Here is a 16,015-nt window from a genome sequence, read left to right on the forward strand (position 1 = left end):
TATATTTTCATTTCATTCTTTTTTATAGATTCCATTTCTCTGCTAAAATTCTCCATCTTCACATTATCTTTATGAATGTATTAATCAAAGTTATTTAAAGTGTGTATCTGAAAACTCCAATATCTTAAACATTTGTGAGTCTCTCTTATCTAATTTTTTATCTTAGTTTGGTCATTTGGTCCTTTGTTCTGATATGCCTGTTCATTTTTTATCGCATGCTGGACATTGCATATGAAAAATTCTAGGGATAATTTGAGAGGGTTTACTTTTGCATCTGACACACAGAGTAAGGACACACTGCCTTAATCTAGTCTGGTAATGAACTGACTAGAAGCTGGGGTTCAGCTTTCACATGGTCTGATCTAGTTTTTCTTTGCCCATATTCCTAGGCTGTGGTCTTTCATGGGTTGCAACTGAAAACCTAGGTAGTAGTTCTCAAATTTTAGCATGTATCCAATTCACCTGAAGGACTTATTAAAACATAGATTTCTGGCCCTGTTTCAAGGATTTCTGGTTTGGTAAGATCTGGCCCAAGAATATGCATTTCTAACAAATTCCCAGGCATTGCTGATGCTGCCGGCCTGGAGACCGTACTTTGAGAACTACTGGTCTAGAGTATTTTCTGAGACCATCTCTCCTTAGCTGGCCAGTTTTTGCCTCCCTAGCACTGTGAGAGGCCCTGCTCAGCTTCTTAGTCTCTTTCTGCTAGGCTTGTTGTGCTCTCAGTTGGCACTACTTGAAAATCAGCTAATGCCTCAAAGTGGAAAGCAGAGAATGTCAGGCTCCAACATCTTGTCCATTTGAGTCCTGTCTATCGTAATAATTCTTCATCACCTTCAAATAGATTCTTTTAATCCAGTTTTTTTTTTATCCTCATCGTGAGGGTTGGTGTGATCCCAGCTAGTCCATCATAGCTGCAAGTGATACATACAATTAATACAAACTATTATTAAGTATCTACACAATAAAACAGTTCCACAAGAAATGGTTCCAAAATATCGCATCAGAATCACCTGAAGCACTTATTTCTAGGTCTACCCAAGACTTGCTAGATGAGAACTCCTCAGAAGTTGTCAAAAGCATCTCATTTTTAACTAACTTCCCTTGTGTTTCTGACATGTAGCCATGTTTTGGAAATAAGGCTCTAAAAGACCAGAATTTGAAAGTAGAACTCTCTCTCTCTTATAATAGATATGTTTTAAAATTATTGTTCAGTCTTTGTTATTCTTACAGGCATCTCCTCATTTGGTCTAAAATAATTAGGTTAATGCAGCTTTGAAAATGTAATATTTGTCCCCCGCCTTGCCCACCCCCACCCTGAATCTTCTTACTCCTTCAAAGAAAGAGAATACAAATAAGTTGTTTTATGTGCTGGCTGAATGACTGACAAAATGTATGTGTTTTTATAAAAACCAAAGCATCCCAGAACACCTCTCCTGTCTCCAAGGAAGCCATTCTGATTTCTCTGAACTAAAGGCCTTGAAATGTTTTCTGGGTACCCCGCAAAGATATGCAATATAGCTTTCTCAGATATAAAAGCAACAGTCTAGCTCTGATGGGGAGGGAAATTTTAATCCAGGGCACTCATGAGTGATACCTAATCTGAGAAATGAGGCAGATATGGTCCTGTAACAGAGCACCAACAAACAGGGTAAATGGTTTGTGTCTCATACCTGCTGACATTCCTTCATTTTCCAGACGGCACCAGTTGCCTTTGAAGCAGAAAACAGAGGTGAAATGAAGTTAGCTCTCCAGTATGTCCCAGAGCCAATGCCTGGTATGTAGTGATTTTCTGTCCAGATTTATGTCCTTACCTTATGCCTCCTCTCTTCAAGGATTTCTTTGAGTTCTATGAGTTTTTCAAAGGTGAAGCCCTAAATAAACTTACTAATTTAGTAATCGTATAGACCGAATGAGTCAATCCACAGTTGTAAACTACAAAATTTTCTTTTTTTTTTTATTGTGGTAAAAACACATAGCATAAAATTTTTCTTAACCATTTTTAAGTGTACCATTAGTAGTGTTAAGTATATTTACAATGTTGTGAAGCAGATCTCTGGACTTTTTCATCTTGTATATCTGAAACTCTATACCCATTAAACCACAGCTTCCAGGTTCCCCTTCCTGGTAACCACTATTCTATTTTCTGTTTCTATGAGAAAAATTCTCATTTTTTTTTTCAGTCCAGCTTACAGCCCTTGTTTTAACTTTTACCTCACTCTCCCAAAAGTTTGTATCTGCACAGCATGAATGGCCTTTCCTGTATAGTGCTGTGATACAAATGGAACTGGTGTGTTTTTTTCCCCCATAGGTGGGAATTGGGAGAATTCATATGAAGCCCCTAAGAAATTAGAGCTCATTTGTCCTCTACGCTCAAGGTCTCATTAGGGGAGAAAGCTTTTTCTTCAAAATTTTTAATTGCATCCTTGATGTTAGGGCCTCAGTTTCCAGCACAGTTAAGGAGCAAGAGAGTGTCAGGAAATGAGTGCTAACCCCCCTCTCATTTCCCACACAGTTCCCCAAGTTGTCCTCCTTAAGAATCTATATGAATGTTAGGACTGAAATCAGGGGTTGCAAACTCAGGTGCTTTCAGTAGCCTATCCAAGTCTTAGATGAAGTCCCATCTCCTCCCTAAAGCTTTTCCTGAATGTTTTTACCTCACTGATCACATCATCTTCTAGAACATTACAGTAATAACTTTGCATTTCATTCTTATATTACCTTTTTATAGTTTTTATTGTGTTTCTCTCTCTAGCTTAACTGTAAACATCTCCCAAGGACATAGATTTCCTGTATTCCTTGTATGTCCAATGACATTCCTAGCATAGGGCTGAGCACATAATAGATGCCCATTAAATACTGGTTGGTTGACTGATTGGGTCCACCTATCCAGAAATATACGGTAGTATTCCTCCATCCATGTGCACCCAACCTAGACAACAACTTCAGACTAAGCCAACTTCTGAGTAATTCCCTGTCTATAATACTGGCTCTTATGTGTGTCTATACAATAGTCCTATAAAATTTGTAACTCCTTCTAACAAGAAGAGTGACTGTACCTTAACCAGTACCTGTTTTGGTTACTCTATACTCAAATATGTTTAAAATGCCTCCTATCAGCACCAATTGATATTGGTAATAATATTTGAAAGGTATATGCATTTCACTGAGTAGTTTTGAATATAACTGTAAATGGATGATTCACATACCTAATATCTATAATTGATCTCATTGAGTCAAGCAAAACCCAAAAAGAATGATGTAATACTCTGTACTTGGAATCAATTAAATTATTTTCATAGAGCTATCTGAGCTCAGTATAGCCAGACTATGAAAGATATAGTTAAGAATAGATACAATCAACTAGGATCATATGATCAAGCACTAGCTAGCGTCACTATGTCAGACCATTTTTAGGTTGGCATCTTTGGATGCAGTACTGCCAAGAGAGGAGTGGCAGTGGAATTTCATTTTCTCTCTCTCTTTTCTGTTACAGGTAAAAAGCTTCCTACAACTGGAGAAGTGCACATCTGGGTGAAGGAATGCCTTGATCTACCACTGCTAAGGGGCAGCCATCTAAATTCTTTTGTTAAATGGTAACAGCATTGATAACTCTCCTCCCTCAGTTCTACAATAGCCTGGCCTTTGCTGCTTGGTTTTACTTTTCTGTATCTGTGATGCTGAAAGTCATCATTCGTAGTATAAATGAAATAACTTGAGACAATGGCGACTTGAGCTAGAGGGATCTTTGACATGAACCCCCTCCAAGGCTTCATTTAGTTTTTTGCTTTTTGGTTTTTTTAAAATAAATTTATTTATTTATTTTTTTATATTTGGCTGCATTGGGCCTTAGCTGCTACGTGCAGGCTTTCTCTGGTTGCGGCGAGCGGGGAGCTACTCTTTGTTGTGGTGCACAGGCTTCTCATTGTTGTGGCTTCTCTTGTTGCAGAGCGCGGGCTCTAGGCGCACGGACCTCAGTAGTTGTGGCACGCAGGCTCAGTAGTTGTGGCTTGCGGGCTCTAGAACACAGGCTCAGTAGTTGTGGTGCACGGGCTTAGTTGTTCTGCAGCATGTGGGATCTTCCCGGACCAGGGATTGAACCTGTGTCCTGTGTCCCCTGCATTGGCAGGCAATTCTTAACCACTGCACCACCAGGGAAGTACTTCATTTAGTTTTAAAATCATAAAGGTAAGAGGGAATATATACAATGGAAACCAGAGATGACATACTCAGATACGCAATGTCTTCTAGGAGGTACATCTGCTGATGAGGACAATATTCAATACTAAAGAGTTTATGAAATGGCTAATGGTGATACCACACCTCTTGGATCCTTTGTGGAGCATCTGTTTTGTGGCCCATTTGCAAAAGGCCTTTTGCATCAGTCTGTAAATACCTGGGAAGTTATTTGCTAAATAGACCCATATTAATAATTAGCTCATAAGAGCTGAAGACAATTTGGGTTTTTAAGTTGCAGCCTTTTTCTCTGTTGTAATATAAATGCTTGGCATCTAGTAAATAGTAACTAAACAGATATTATTGTGCCATCCTAACTCTCTCTGACTAATTTTATCTGTATATATTCTACCAGAGGACCAGTTGTAGCTATTTAAGTTTATATGACCTTATTTATGATTTTCCCTATACATATTCTTCATAGATGTCAAACTGATAAGTTTTTCAGCTCAGGTCAGTCTCCCATTCCAAGACTAGTCCCGGCCCTTCTTGCCTTCACGAGAGGCATGGTAGGTTAAATTAATTTCAATTATTACCATAAAGTAAATATAAATAATTGCAAATATGTAACATAATTTATTCCCAAAGTCAAATCTAGCAAATTGGAGAGGTTTCTCTTCTTTTTCAGTTCTGTACAAGACTGATTTCTTAGGCTATCACAGATAATCAGGAAGAGATTTTAGAGGAATCCTCAAACAATTGCTACATAGTAAACACTAAGGGCAGGTACTGAACTAAGTTGTTAGCTTAATATGTAATTCTAATATTAACCTTTTGAGGTAGGCATCACCATTCCCATTTTATAGATGAGGAAGCAAGTGTCTAAGAGGTTAAGTCAATTTCCTACACTACACAGCCACTAAGTGGCAGAGTCAGGATTCCAAGAAAGTGTGGTCCACTCTGGTGCAGAGAGTCTTTCCAGCAGGATGCCCCACCATCGCCATCACCATCACCATCTCTCTACACTCTTTTTTTCTTCCATTTCCTCTCGCCAATCCTCAGTAGCTGAAGCACACTGAAAGCATGAGTTTACTGTCTTATTAAAATGCTCTCACAATAATGTTTCCTTTTGTAGTACCATCCTACCAGATACAAGTAGGAAAAGTCGCCAGAAGACGAGAGCTGTGGGGAAAACCCCCAACCCTGTCTTCAACCACACCATGGTGTATGATGGGTTCAGGCCCGAGGACCTGACGGAAGCCTGTGTCGAGCTTACCGTCTGGGACCATTACAAATTAAGCAACCAGTTTTTGGGAGGTCTTCGGATTGGCTTTGGAACAGGTAACATTTGTTACATTTTTAATTCTCCATGAGTCAAATGCTTCTGGAGACGCTAGAGATTGGTTGGTTTGTTGTTTTGCTTCTTCCTAATGAAAACAGATATTGTTTCTGTTAAGTATAATGAAATGAATGAGTGAAGGAATGTCAGGCTGTGTGCCAAGGACTCTGGATACAAAGATTAACAGGATGCAATGTCTGTCCACACAGAGCTTAAGTTATTGTGGGGGAAACCAGAAAAGCCTTCATCACTACTCTTTCCTGAAAAAACATTTATGGCCCTTCATGGCTAAAAGTGTGCTTTGCATAATAATAGTAACTAATATTTATGGAGCACTGATCACTGTACTAAGTGCTTTATTTGCATTATTTCGTTTAATCCTCACAGCAGTTCTATGAGTTGTTTCTAATGTTATCCCCAGAGAAACTGATGTTCCAAGAAATTAAGAAACAGAGCTAATAAGTGGCAGAGCCAAGATTCAAAGTTGAATCTGTTAGACACTAAAGCTATAACTGCACTTCCCTAGAGATCACCTACTGTCACTTCCAACCCAATGCTGGAATCCTCCCTACTATCCCCTTATGCACCTGACAGATTCTCATCTACCTTTTATATGAATGTGAAGAGAAATCATTACTCTGAGAGTAATGAGAATAATCCCAGTTGTGGTGGGTCCCATTATTGGATATCTCAGATGGTTAAACAGTTCTTTCTCTGCCCTCCTGGTGATGTTAAAACTCTTCCTAGCTGTCTCCATTGGTGATTATAATTAGAGGATGACTCAGTTTTTCCCAATGAGCTATTCCTTTCTAAATGCAAAGCTTCCCTTTTTTTCCAGGGAAAAGCTATGGTACTGAAGTGGATTGGATGGACTCTACTTCAGAGGAAGTTGCTCTCTGGGAAAAGATGATAAATTCCCCCAACACTTGGATTGAAGCAACCCTGCCTCTCAGAATGCTGTTGATTGCCAAGATTTCCAAGTGAACCCAAAGTCCACTGGCTCCTCCACTGACAACTACTAAACAGGTGGAATCTGATCTTAAAAATCTTACTATGTAGACAGAGATCCTCACCTTCTATCTATTGCCATAACAAATGCTACACAGCATGTTAAAGTCAACCTGCATGTACTTCTTCGGTTACAAAGCCCAAGAGACTTAAATGATAACAAAATATGTAACGTGTTTGTGACTCCAGCATTAAAGAAGATGTTTGAGAAAGTTAAGAAAATCAAACCATTGCTGCTGCTTCAAAGAAAAAGCTGCCAAAAATAATTAAATGTGGGGTGTTAATGAACAAAGTTTTCAAATTTGCCATCATGTGTTTCTTTCTTTCTTTTTTTTTTTTCATTTTTTGGCCGTGCCACAAGGCTTGTCGGATCTTAATTCCCCGACCAGGGATCGAACCCACACCCCCTGTACTGGAAGTGTGGAGTCTTACCCACTGGACCACCAGGGAAGTCCCACCGCCATGTGTTTCAAACCACAGTTTTGTGCTACAGTTAGGAGGGCCTGCCACTTGATCATTGAAAACCCTTGCATGAACTGAAAAAATGTTGGTTCTAGAAGAGTGACTGAAAGATACTCCTACGAGGGGAAAAAAAGGCAGAATATCAGTGATGATAAAGAATTTGTTCATAAGAAAACTATTTACTCTGTAATCTCTATTGAAAATGGAATTCCATGTTAGGGCAATGAGACTATATTTACTGCGTATATTTTTTGCCTTGAGAAACTTTCCCTTTTCCCAGTATTAACGTCCCAAATGTGCTTTGGTGCCACCCGCTGGCCATAGGTGGAATTTAGTTTTGGGCTTAATTTTCTCCTAAGGTAAGTCTCAAGCCTGTATTTTGTAATAGAGTGCCAGTATATAAAACAAAAACCTTGCGTATATGAGATTCTGTTTTTCTTATAACTCTACTATATGAAAGCAGCATGAGAGTGGTCGCAGACATGCCTTGCAACAAAGTTTTAATTAGAATGAAAATTGTTAAATTATACTGTACTTCCTGTGTCTGTATAATTTTCATAAAGTATTTTGTAAAAACCCTTAGAATAAATTATTATATGATTTAATTGTCAGATTAATCTGACTTCTTGTTTTAAATGAAATACTTTATGTTAAGAACCCTAAAATCTAAATTCCCTAGCAAGGCTAAAGAACTTTTGGGCTAATATTTCTCCAGAGTCTTTACTGCAACTCTGGGCATCATTTCCTCTAAATTGGAAGCTTCAGCTATGTTATTAAGAGTAGAGCTTTTATTTTTAAAAAGTAGTTGAAAAGCTTTGAAGATACATTAACATTTATTCTTAAAGTTTTCCACAAACACATTTTTGGGTCATTTAATACATAAAACATTACTCCCCCTTAGTACCCCACTAGCTCTCCATTCACAAAACAAGCCCTGATTTAATACAGCCTGGGGGAAGCCTGGGTGGTGAGGGGAGGGTGAGATCTTACAACAGGTATCTAACGAATGTCATTGAAAACATCTGGAGTGCTTGCCTCCCTTCCCCGAAACAGATGCGAGAACCTTTGACCCACTGGCCAGTAAGAGCAACTAACCTAAAACAATGCCCTTCCCTCATTGTCTCTCAAGGTCTTTTAGGAGGGTGGTTAATCTAGCTGTATTTCCTCTTCCTGTTCTGGCTGCAGGGAGGGACAAGATGAGGTGAAAGGAGGCACACCTCCAAGGTCGGCTAGAGCCATAGCAGAAGTGAAAATCCTGTTCCAGCTCCTGCCACTTCATACTACAAGCTACTTTCTCAGCCCTTTTTCCAGTTACCTGCTCAGCCATCTGCCAGCATCCAGCCAGCTATGAAGCATGAATGAGATGGGTTCTAGTATCTCCCCATCTAGGACTAGGAATGCCCACCTTCCCCATCCCCAGATCCCCAAAACACCAGAGGGGACAATAGAACCATCCTTGCATCTGCCCACAGAACTTCCAACTACCTTGGGTCATCCAAGGGGATGTCGTGTCACATTGTTTTTCCAAAAAAATGTATAAAAGCTTTAATCTCACCTGGCTACAAGAGGAAGGCTAAATGGGATTTTCATGCATTATAAAGTGTAGGCAACCTGAATTCTTTGGTGAACTCAAGTTGACAGACTTTTCATCCAGTGGGATTTTTAGGCAAAGTCCCTGCTGAGTTTTTTTATTTTCTTAAACTGGAGGCATTTCCTTGAACTGCATGTTTTAGGGCTCTTTTTCTTTTTCCAGAAACCCAACCAGAAATAAGCCCAAAAGGGGGATTTATTGGAAATAAACTGTTAGCCCAGAGAATTAAGGAAGTACTACAGGAACTACAAGGCTCGTGGGCTGGAACCAGGAACTCAGATACTGTCTCTCCTCTTCCTCAGGGGCAGGCAGCTCCAGCATCACAAGCTCTCAGCTAAAGCACTTCTCTTTCCTGGATTCAGCTTGAGAGAGCTCTGGGAGAAACTGGCCAGGCTTGGGTCACGTCCCCACCTGTTGGACCACTCACGGTAGCCAGGAATGGATAGGGTAAGATCTTATGCTTGGCCCTGTGTGGATTATGTGTCCACCCTGTGGCCAGGGAGAAGTGATCCATTTTCAGAAGACTAGGGTATCATACAGATGGGCACTGGAGAAATCAAGAGCTAGGTAGCCATGTAATTTGTTTCCCCGTTTGGTGAAAAATGCTTCAAAATTCCATTATTAAAAAATGAAGTAATATTCCAAAGAGTCACTGCTGACTCTTTCCAGGGAGGCCGAAATTTCCCCAACCATCTTGACTGCTGCAGCTTTTAAGTAGATGGTGAGGATCCTGGAAACTGCATAACCTGTTCACATGGCCTAGGAGCCCACCAAAGCATGATTACTGTTAGCCTAGGCTTACGTCCAGGGAACTTGCTTGGACTTCTTTGTACATCTCTCATCCATACTCACCATTTAAGTAAAAAGTCCCCGAACATCTGCCTTCTCTTGTACTCTTAGGCATTTGTACGTCTTCTCTCATTTAATTCTGACAATATTCTTGAAACATAGGCATTATTATCCACATTTTAGAGTTGGCAGGGAACAAAGAAACTAAGGCACACAGAGGTTAAGTTGTCCCAAGAAGAATTCTTGTTCCAAGAAGAATCCCCATTCTCCTTTGGGATTGCTCTCCTATCTCCTCTCCTGTCTCCACTCCCCCGCAGGCTCATTCACTAATTTCACTAGTTTGTTTTACAAAAGAAATGCTCCCACACATTTGATCCAATCACAGAACATTCCTTCCACTTCTTTGGCTGACTTGTTCCAAAAGAACTGGTTCTCCTTCAGCCTTACAAAAAGAAGACTCTCACTCTTCACATTCAGCACCTCAGTCAGGATGTGGGATCAGACTTCAGATCATTGTGCCCCTATTTTTATTCTTTGAGAAGAGTGATGTGTCCAATTTATCCATGATTATGTTAGCAGTTATCATACTGAATTGCTGTTTTTCTGTTATTTGTCTCCATCATTAGACTGTAATCATCTTAAGAGCTGGGACTGCAAATCTTGGACATAACAGTTTCTCAGTATGTGAATTGAATGAATGAATGATTAAGCAAATTAATGAATGATGAACTAAAGACCATGGGGTTAGGTATCAAAAAATCTGGGTTTGAATTCTGTCTCTATCACTTACTCTCTGAGTGACTTGGGACAACTTAACCTCTCTGTGCCTTAGTTTCTTTGTTCCCTGCCAACTATAAAATGTGGATAATAATGCCTATGTTTCAAGAATATTGTCAGAATTAAATGAGAGAAGATGTACAAATGCCTAGTACTATGTAGGGCATATAGAAGAACTCTGTAAATAGCAGCTTTAAAAAGGAGATGTTAAAAGACTTAACAAAGACAAGTGGAGGGAACTCGTTGGTCACCACTAGGGAGAACATTGGCCAAGGTTCGTGACTTGGACCTCTGGAAAGGGAATATACTGGATACCTTCAGGGTCAAAGGTAGGTGGGAAAATGGCATAACAAAGAAAACCATGGCAGAAAGGAGCCAAAAGTCATTATTACTAAACTGAAAGTTCTCTGAGAAGAGTGATATACCTAATTTATTAATGTATACTTAGCATCTAGCACCGCACCATACATGACAAATGTTTGTTGAATAAATCAGTGAATGAATACTGATTAGGATCTTTTGAGATTCTTAACCTTGACAAGTGATCTATGAATTTAATAGTTAAAATAATTTTAACGTAGAAGAGATATATAAAATATTCTTAATGTAGGAAATGTATTTAATCAACAGATTTCATTGAGCATCCATTATGTGCAAGGGACTTAGGTACAAAGAGAGGGGAAAGCATCCATAAGCTCATCCTCAAGAAACAACTGCTATTAACATCTTGAGTATTTTTCCTCTTTTCTTTTCTTTTCTTAGGAAACATATTCTGTGAATTCACTTTACTACATCAGACAACCATATATAATAATCAGCAAATAAAATTTTCAGTGTATGTCTGACCCTTTTATTTAAATGAAGAGGACTATTCTAATTTTCTAGTCACTTGCCTCAACTTTTCAAGTTCCATTTCAGTATATGAAGCTTGAAATTTAAGGAAAAGTGAAGAAGAGATGTGAGGGGGAAATTAAAAATAAGTTTCACTCACATTTTTTAATTCACTTTCACAAACCCTAAATAACCTACAATTTAAGTTATTAAAATTTTAGTTCAGGAGATTTCCCCAGCCTTTTGCTGGTGAAAGCTTTCCCTGATAGACAGATTCGGGATTTGGGACAGGAGATCCTGATCTTTGAGACCAAAGCAAAAATCTCAAACTCTTCTTTCAGATCTATTTTGCTCCAAGTGAAACCTGAAGCATTTAAAAATCCATCCATGTATAATAACACCCCAGGCTTTTTCCTTATCATCATGACTTGAGAAATTAAGTCTGACCACAGACTTAACAGTGACTGCAGGAATAGCTAACTCTTTGCTCTGTGCTTAAGTTTTCACATCATTAAGATCATTCTAAATTTTAACTTTTTTATCTTGCTTTTTCAATTATCTTTCAAACACAAGTATTTCCATGCCATTAAATTACCTATAAACATGATAATGTTTAATGTCTACATAATATTCTATTATATGAAAATATAATTTTCTTAAAATTTTCTCTTTTTTGGATATTTTGGTTTCCAACTTTTAGCTGTTATAAACCACACTTTGAGCAAAACTTTTTCTTTCAGAGAAAGGTCTTTCTTTCAGAAGGACAAAAGGACAATCATTAGTTCAAAAGGCATAAAGGTGTTTTAAGTTCTCAATACATCAATTGACTTTTACCATGGTATAAGAGAGCACCTATTTCACTATACCCTTACCAGTCCTGGGTCATCTTAAAAGAAGGGGAAAATTTTTGACTTATTTGATAGATGAAATGATATCTAATGTTAACTTATATTTATTGGATCCCTGATAGGGTTCAATTCTTGGCCATTTCTGTCTCCTCATCTGTGAATTCAATTGTTTATTTCTCTTTTAAGATGTTAATGCTTTATTGATTTGTACAGGCTCTTTGTAAAAATATAAATCTGTTGTCTGTCATATTTATGGTGGATATTTTTCTCTATTTGATTTTTGCCTTCAACATCCATTCAACAGATATTTATCTGAGTCTCCCCAAGGCATTGGTCTAGTCATCAAGGATGAAACAGACACAGTTCCTGCCCCTAAGGATCTCAGAGTTTAGCAGGGGAAGGCAGGGGAGTAAATGATTAGTGCAGTAAGGCTTTCAAATGCTCTGTTGGAAGTACAAATAGGCTAGAGTGGCTGCACTAAAAGAGGTGAGTGGTCACGTCTACACTTAGGGGCTAGGAGAGGTTTCACAGAGGAGGTGATTCTTATCTAAGTATAAAATGCTGAGTAAATTACTAGAGCGACAAGGGACAAAGTGGGAAAAAGCATTCCAGGCAGAGGGAACACCTACAGACAGGGCCTGCTAGGGAAACGTCAATAGCTGGTGTTAGGCTAGGGAATAAAACTAAAACATCAGGCAGGTCCTGAGGAAGAAGGGGCTGGAGAGACCTCAGAGTCACATAATTTTTTAAATTATATATAACTTTATATGTTTAAGTCAAATTAAGTGTTACCTTATTCATCTCTTACATAATATTTAAGCTAAGAAAGTCCTTCCTGACCCAGAACTTGAATGCTTACCCTTATTTTCCTCTAGTTTCCATTTTTAATACTTTGTTTTCATTTTAGTCTTTACATTTAACTGTTTAATCCATCTGGAATTGACTTTGGTGTGTATAAGGTAAGCCTCATTTGAATCTTTTTTCTGTTTTAATGTTTGTCACGTCTATATTGTCCATTAAGCTTTTCTCTGTAACCCTATTGTGCCAGTGGGTAAAACAGGGAGTGCTGAATAGCTAATAAAATGTATTCCCAGTTGGGGACAATGCTTCGGGAAACAAAAGAAATTTCTCTGGGGTTTGCTCTTTCACTGAGGTGTGTTAAACACTACAGGTACAAACTCACAGCCATTTAGGATCACCGCTCTCAGAGTACTACTGCTACTTTGTATTTATAGATTGCAAATTTTTTAAGGAGCCAACCCTTTCCACAGAGAGGACTTTATTCTCATGACCACTGAAGCGGGGAGAGGGAAGAGGAATATGTCACCACTGCTTGATTTGTTTACTCCCACAAGAAATTATGCGGAGTCAGGCTTCTTCCCCTGATGCTGGCTGGAAATCAAGTGGGCTTGGCATCTCTGTACAGTACAGGCCAGACACTGGGCTGAGAGCTGTGACTGGTTAGAAAGGCAAGTAAAACCTGACCAGATTGGTTCTGGACTCACCCGGGTCCCCCTGTTGTTACTTCACAGCATTCTGAAGACCTGTCCACCAATCACAGGGCTCCTTACTGGGTGCAATAACAACTGCTAGACATTGCCAGGAGTCCCTAGCAACACTGTGGCTTTTGAAATCTGGAGGGGGAGGCCGTGCAGTCAGCCGATAGTAGAGGAGAGTGCCGATGCCTCAGGAAGAGACGGCTCTCAGGATGGACACCCCACCCTCTGAAGAACCCTTAGATAAGCAAAACAAAAAACTAGAAAACCAGGAAGAGGAGATGGAGTTTAAGGAACTGGATGGTCTGAGGGAAGCCTTGGCAAACCTCCGGGGACTGTCCGAGGAGGAGAAGAGTGAGAAGGCGATGCTGTACTCCCGCATCCAGGAGCAGTCCCAGCTCATCTGCATCCTGAAGCGGAGGTCGGACGAGGCCCTGGAGCGCTGCCAGATCCTGGAGCTGCTCAACACAGAGCTGGAGGAGAAGAGGATGCAGGAGGCTGAGAAGCTGAAGGCCAAGAGCCAGCAGGCCCAGAGGCTGGAGGAACGCTTTATGACCCTGGCAGCCAACCATGAGTTGATGATCCGCTTCAAGGATGAACACAAAAGTCAGAACATCAAGCTGAGAGAGGAGAATGAGAAGCTGAGGATGGAGAATGACCACCTCTTCAGCCAGGCTCTGAAGGACCAGGAGGCCAAAGTATTGCAGCTCACTGCCCAGAGTGAGGCCCTAACCCAGGAGCTGGAGTCTCTGAAGCAGAGGAGTGCTCAGGAGGCCTGCCAGGCCCAGGCCCGAGAGAAGGAACTGCTGGAGCTGTGCCAGAGCCAGCAGGCCTGCGCCCACACCAAGGACACAGAGCAGCTGCGCAGCCAGCTGCAGAGCCTCAAGCAGCAGCACCAGCAGGCCGTGGAGCGGATGGCCAAGGCCGAGCAGGCACACAGCCAGCTGAACTGGGAGCTGCAGGCCAGGCTGCAGACCGTCACTTGTGAGAAAGACGAGCTGGTGCAGCTGTCCATGGAGAGGGGCAAGGTGCTTCAGAACAAGCAAGCGGAGATCCGCCAGCTTGAGGAGAAGTTGGAGACGGCCGATGTGGCCAGGAGGCATGCGCTAGAGCGGTTTGAACGAGAGGCAGTGGCCGTGGATAGTAACTTGAGAGTCCGGGAACTCCAGCGCAGGGTAGATGGGATCCAGAAGGCCTACGATGAACTCAGGCTGCAGTCCGAAGCCTTCAAAAAGCACAGCCTGGATCTTTTAAGCAAGGAGAGAGAACTCAACGCCAAACTCCGCCATCTCTTTCCATAAGGAAGCTTCTGGTTCCTCTGGCCTCCAATTTAGAAATCAAGTATTTGTGCCTTGTGGCGAGAGCAAAGATGGGATTCCGTTTATTCTACTTTTAAGTACAAGAGACCACTCAAAGAAAAACTACTTTACTATGATATTGTTGTTGCCATTGTCAGGATAACACTAATTTTCAGTCCTACCACCTAGAATACACGAGATTTACCAAATTTCTTTCTGTGCCTTTGAAATCTTCCTAAGTTTGCTATCAGTATCTCCACCTCCCCCATAATTTATTCATTCTCAACCTCAGATATCTTCATGTGTCCTAAGTTTTAAAATTAGCAGCCGTTATGGACTTGAGTGAATCTTCAAAGTGCAATGGGATGTGTTACTGTGAAAAGAAAAAAAATAGCATAATTAGCCCTTGTAGACAGGTAGGCTTGTAATCTCCCGTAGTTGAGACTGTAAGCTATAACAGTTAATAGCATATTAATAGCATGGATAACTTGCAGAAAAGTGTCTGATTTTGCAACGGGCCAAACAGTTGCTTGCTTCACCTGCTTTATGGCAGTATCCTTTCTATTTTATTTTATTCGCACTAGCTTGGAGAACAAAAATTGAGCTCATTAAATTCTTTTCCAAAGTAGGCAAACTTTATTATAGTCAGTCTATATTAGCAATAAGAGTCAAGTAAGTAAAATCAATCAATTTTAATTTTTTCTGCAAGCTTAGATCACATTCCATTTTCTTGGTTTTTCTCCTTAATGAAAATAGGATTTACAGGTACAAAAAAGCAAATATCAGTAGTTTCATTTAATATTGCACAATATGCTAATAGACAAAAGTCCCCAGTTTGGGGTAATAGGTCATAGCACACTGGATATGATACATATAGCAACACATAGTGATTGTTGTGTTTCTATTAACATACTTTCTTGCAACTCTTTACTTTTAAAAAAAAAACCATCTAAATGGGATGTATATATGTATACTTACAGCATTTTTGTAGGAATACTTAAATGTGCAATGATAAAAAGAGATAATAGTTATTATATATATTTATGCAAAGTTCTTAAAGAGGTAGACGTAAAAATACACTTTATGCTTCCTTATTTCCCTGTATTTAGTTGACATAGAAGCATAATTATGAATACTTCCCAAAATAGATTGCAGTGTAGTATTTTTCTCACCCATTTAGTGCCAAGAGTGCCAAGAGTTACCTAATGATTTGAATTTATTAAAAAATATTATTTGGTACCTTTTTATTTATTTTTTTAAAAAGACACCAATTGTACTTGAACATTTGCTACTTTTTTTTTTTTTAATTAATTTATTTATTTTTGGCTGTGTTGGGTCTTCGTTTCTGTGCGAGGGCTTTCTCTAGTTGTGGCAAGCGGGGGCCACTCTTCATCGCGGTG

General features: G+C 39.8%; 2 protein-coding genes across 12 annotated transcripts in view; both read left to right on the top strand.

Annotated features, from left to right (window-relative positions):
- Positions 1 to 7,596, top strand: part of SYTL2 (synaptotagmin like 2) — a 100,352-nt gene extending 92,756 nt beyond the window's left edge. For all 10 annotated transcript variants that reach the window (XM_068554875.1, XM_068554877.1, XM_068554873.1 and 7 more), the window contains 4 exons: positions 1,699 to 1,777; positions 3,497 to 3,596; positions 5,312 to 5,517; positions 6,354 to 7,596. In XM_068554875.1, the coding sequence (XP_068410976.1) occupies positions 1,699 to 1,777; positions 3,497 to 3,596; positions 5,312 to 5,517; positions 6,354 to 6,499 (531 nt within the window). In that variant the 3' untranslated portion in view covers positions 6,500 to 7,596. The remainder of the gene's footprint in view (positions 1 to 1,698; positions 1,778 to 3,496; positions 3,597 to 5,311; positions 5,518 to 6,353) is intronic.
- A 201-nt stretch (positions 7,597 to 7,797) lies between these two features.
- Positions 7,798 to 15,587, top strand: CCDC89 (coiled-coil domain containing 89). 2 transcript variants are annotated; one of them, XM_068556428.1, is made up of 3 exons: positions 7,798 to 9,023; positions 12,729 to 12,780; positions 13,057 to 15,587. In XM_068556428.1, the coding sequence occupies exon 3, from the start codon at positions 13,503 to 13,505 to the stop codon at positions 14,616 to 14,618; it is 1,116 nt and encodes a 371-aa protein (XP_068412529.1). In that variant the 5' UTR covers positions 7,798 to 9,023; positions 12,729 to 12,780; positions 13,057 to 13,502; the 3' UTR covers positions 14,619 to 15,587. The 2 variants fall into 2 exon arrangements, with proteins under 2 accessions (XP_068412529.1, XP_068412528.1); XM_068556427.1 differs by having other exon boundaries at positions 13,354 to 15,587.
- Positions 15,588 to 16,015: the final 428 nt, after the last annotated feature.

Source organism: Eschrichtius robustus, chromosome 11, assembly GCF_028021215.1.
Source record: "Eschrichtius robustus isolate mEscRob2 chromosome 11, mEscRob2.pri, whole genome shotgun sequence".
NCBI lineage: Eukaryota > Metazoa > Chordata > Mammalia > Artiodactyla > Eschrichtiidae > Eschrichtius > Eschrichtius robustus.